The sequence below is a fragment of the Cebus imitator genome, unplaced genomic scaffold (genome assembly GCF_001604975.1).
Source record: "Cebus imitator isolate Cc_AM_T3 unplaced genomic scaffold, Cebus_imitator-1.0 Scaffold1306, whole genome shotgun sequence".
Lineage (NCBI taxonomy): Eukaryota > Metazoa > Chordata > Mammalia > Primates > Cebidae > Cebus > Cebus imitator.
This window is the reverse complement of record NW_016108621.1, coordinates 2,937-5,130: the sequence shown is the minus strand read 5'-3', so window position 1 is coordinate 5,130 and position 2,194 is coordinate 2,937. Positions and strand designations below refer to the sequence as shown.

Below are 2,194 nucleotides of genomic sequence, written 5' to 3'. Positions count from 1 at the left end.
TTTATTTTTTCTCTTTTTTTTTTTTTTTTTTTTTTTGACACAGAATCTTGCTCTGTCACCCAGGCTGGAGTGCAGTGGTGTGATCTTAGCTTACTGCAACCTCCACCTCTCAGGTTCAAGCAGTTCTCCTGCCTCAACCTCCCAAGTAGCTACGATTACAGGCACGTGCCACCATCCCCAGCTAGTTTTTTTGTAGAGATGGGATTTCACCATTTTGGCCAGGCTGGTCTCGAACTCCTGACCCCAGGTGATCACCCCAGCACCCCACCTCGGCCTCCCAAAGTGCTGGCGTGAGCCACAGCGCCTGGCCAGGACTCCATTTTTGCAACGTAACTCTGCCCATTTAACCTCTATGTGACCTTGTGACCTTCCTTTGTGACATTTCTCATACCCTCTCTGCCCAGATCCCACCTGCCCTGCACCTCTGCGCCCTCACCCCACACCTACAAGGTACTGTGGTTCTGTGGAAGGAGTTTGGGTTCTGGGGTCAGACACACCTAGGAACCCTCCTGGCTCCCCTGGCTGTGTGAACCTGGACACATGATTTCCCCTCTGTAAGCCTCAGTTCCCCATCTGTAAAATGAGGTTGATATTTCCACCTTGCAGGGATGTGGCAAGCTGGGTTGAGGCCAAGTATGCTGCGGGCCCAGCACTAAGTCGACTTCCTGTCTTTCCATGACCTGTGACCATGACCTGGGGACCCCAGGACCCACAGTGCCTCGCCCTGTTCCGCATGGCAGTGGACAAGCACCAGGCTCTGCTGAAGGCAGCCATGAGCGGGCAGGGAGTGGACCGCCACCTCTTCGCGCTCTACATCGTGTCCCGATTCCTCCACCTGCAGTCGCCCTTCCTGACCCAGGTTGGGGCACAGGGAAAGGGTTAGAGAGGGAGGTGGGAGACCGTGGGAGAAGGGAGAGGCTTCAGGAAAGGAGGGTGATGTTGGAAAAGGGCGCATCAAGGCCGGGCGCAGTGGCTTACGCCTGTAATCCCAGCACTTTGAGAGGCCGAGGTGGGCGGATCACTGGACGTCAGGAGTTGGAGACTAGCCTGGCCAACAGGGTGAAACCCCGTGTCTACTAAACATACAAAAATTAGCGGGGCCACCACATTAGGTGGTGGGCGCCTGTAATCCCAGCTACTTGGGAGGCTGAGACAGGAGAATCCCTTGAACCCAGGAGGTGGAGATTGCAGAAAGCCCAGGTCGCACCACAGCACTCCAGCCTGGACAGGGCAAGACTCTGTCTCAAAAAAAAAAAAAAAAAAAAAGGAGGGTGATGTTGGAAAAGGACGCACCAGCAGAGACGCCAGAGAGAGCAGGGGCAAGAAAGGCGGAAGGCAGAGAGGCGAAGGGAACAGAGCCGAAGGGGAGAGGGCCAGAGTAGGGGCTAGGCAGAAGGGGCGTGGTCGTAGGAGGGGCGTGGTCTGTGGAGGGGAGAGGGACGGTTGGTGAGAAGAGGGGGGTGTGGCCAGAGGGGGCGTGGCCAGAGGGGTGTGGCCATGAGGATGGCGTGGTCAGGGAGAAGGTCGCCGGGATTTAGGGGTGAGAAGGGCCCAGGGAAGTAGAGTCAAGGACCAGACCTGCAGATTTCTGTCCCGCACATGTGATGGTCTCGTGTCCTCAAGGTCCATTCGGAGCAGTGGCAGCTGTCCACCAGCCAGATCCCTGTTCAGCAAATGCACCTGTTTGACGTCCACAATTACCCAGACTATGTTTCCTCGGGCGGTGGATTCGGGCCTGTGAGTGGAGCTGGGGGCGCGGCCCCTAGACGCTAAGGAAAGAGGGGGCTGGGGGCCGGCACGCCTGTGTAGTGGGGGAGGAGGGCAGCAGAGCTGTTTTCTTCCCTTCACTCTCTCTGACACCAGGCTGATGAGCATGGTTATGGTGTTTCTTATATCTTCATGGGGGATGACATGATCACCTTCCACATCTCCAGCAAAAAGTCAAGCACAAAAACGGTGAGACAAACGTGTGTACCCACCAACTCCCTCTTTCCTCGGGAACCAGGAGTCCAGGCCCCCAGCCCCTCCTCCCTCAGACCCAGGAGTCCAGGCCCCAGCTCCCTCCTCCCTCAGACCCAAGAGTCCAGGCCCCCATCCCCTCCTCCCTCAGACCCAAGAGTCCAAATCCCTAGTACCTCCTTCCTCAGACCCAGGAGTTCAGGCCCCAGCTCCCTCCTCCCTCAGACCCAGGAGT

At 57.2% G+C, this 2,194-nt stretch overlaps 1 protein-coding gene across 1 annotated transcript in view; it reads left to right on the top strand.

Annotated features, from left to right (window-relative positions):
* The window catches only part of LOC108298972 (carnitine O-palmitoyltransferase 1, brain isoform-like), a gene marked incomplete at both ends in the record, with an annotated part of 13,358 nt that extends 11,166 nt beyond the window's left edge, over positions 1–2,192 (top strand). Inside the window, 4 exons of the mRNA XM_037735926.1 lie at positions 405–450; positions 680–859; positions 1,624–1,737; positions 1,864–2,192. Of these exons, the coding sequence (XP_037591854.1) occupies positions 405–450; positions 680–859; positions 1,624–1,737; positions 1,864–2,192 (669 nt within the window). The remainder of the gene's footprint in view (positions 1–404; positions 451–679; positions 860–1,623; positions 1,738–1,863) is intronic.
* Between the last annotated feature and the right edge of the window lie 2 nt (positions 2,193–2,194).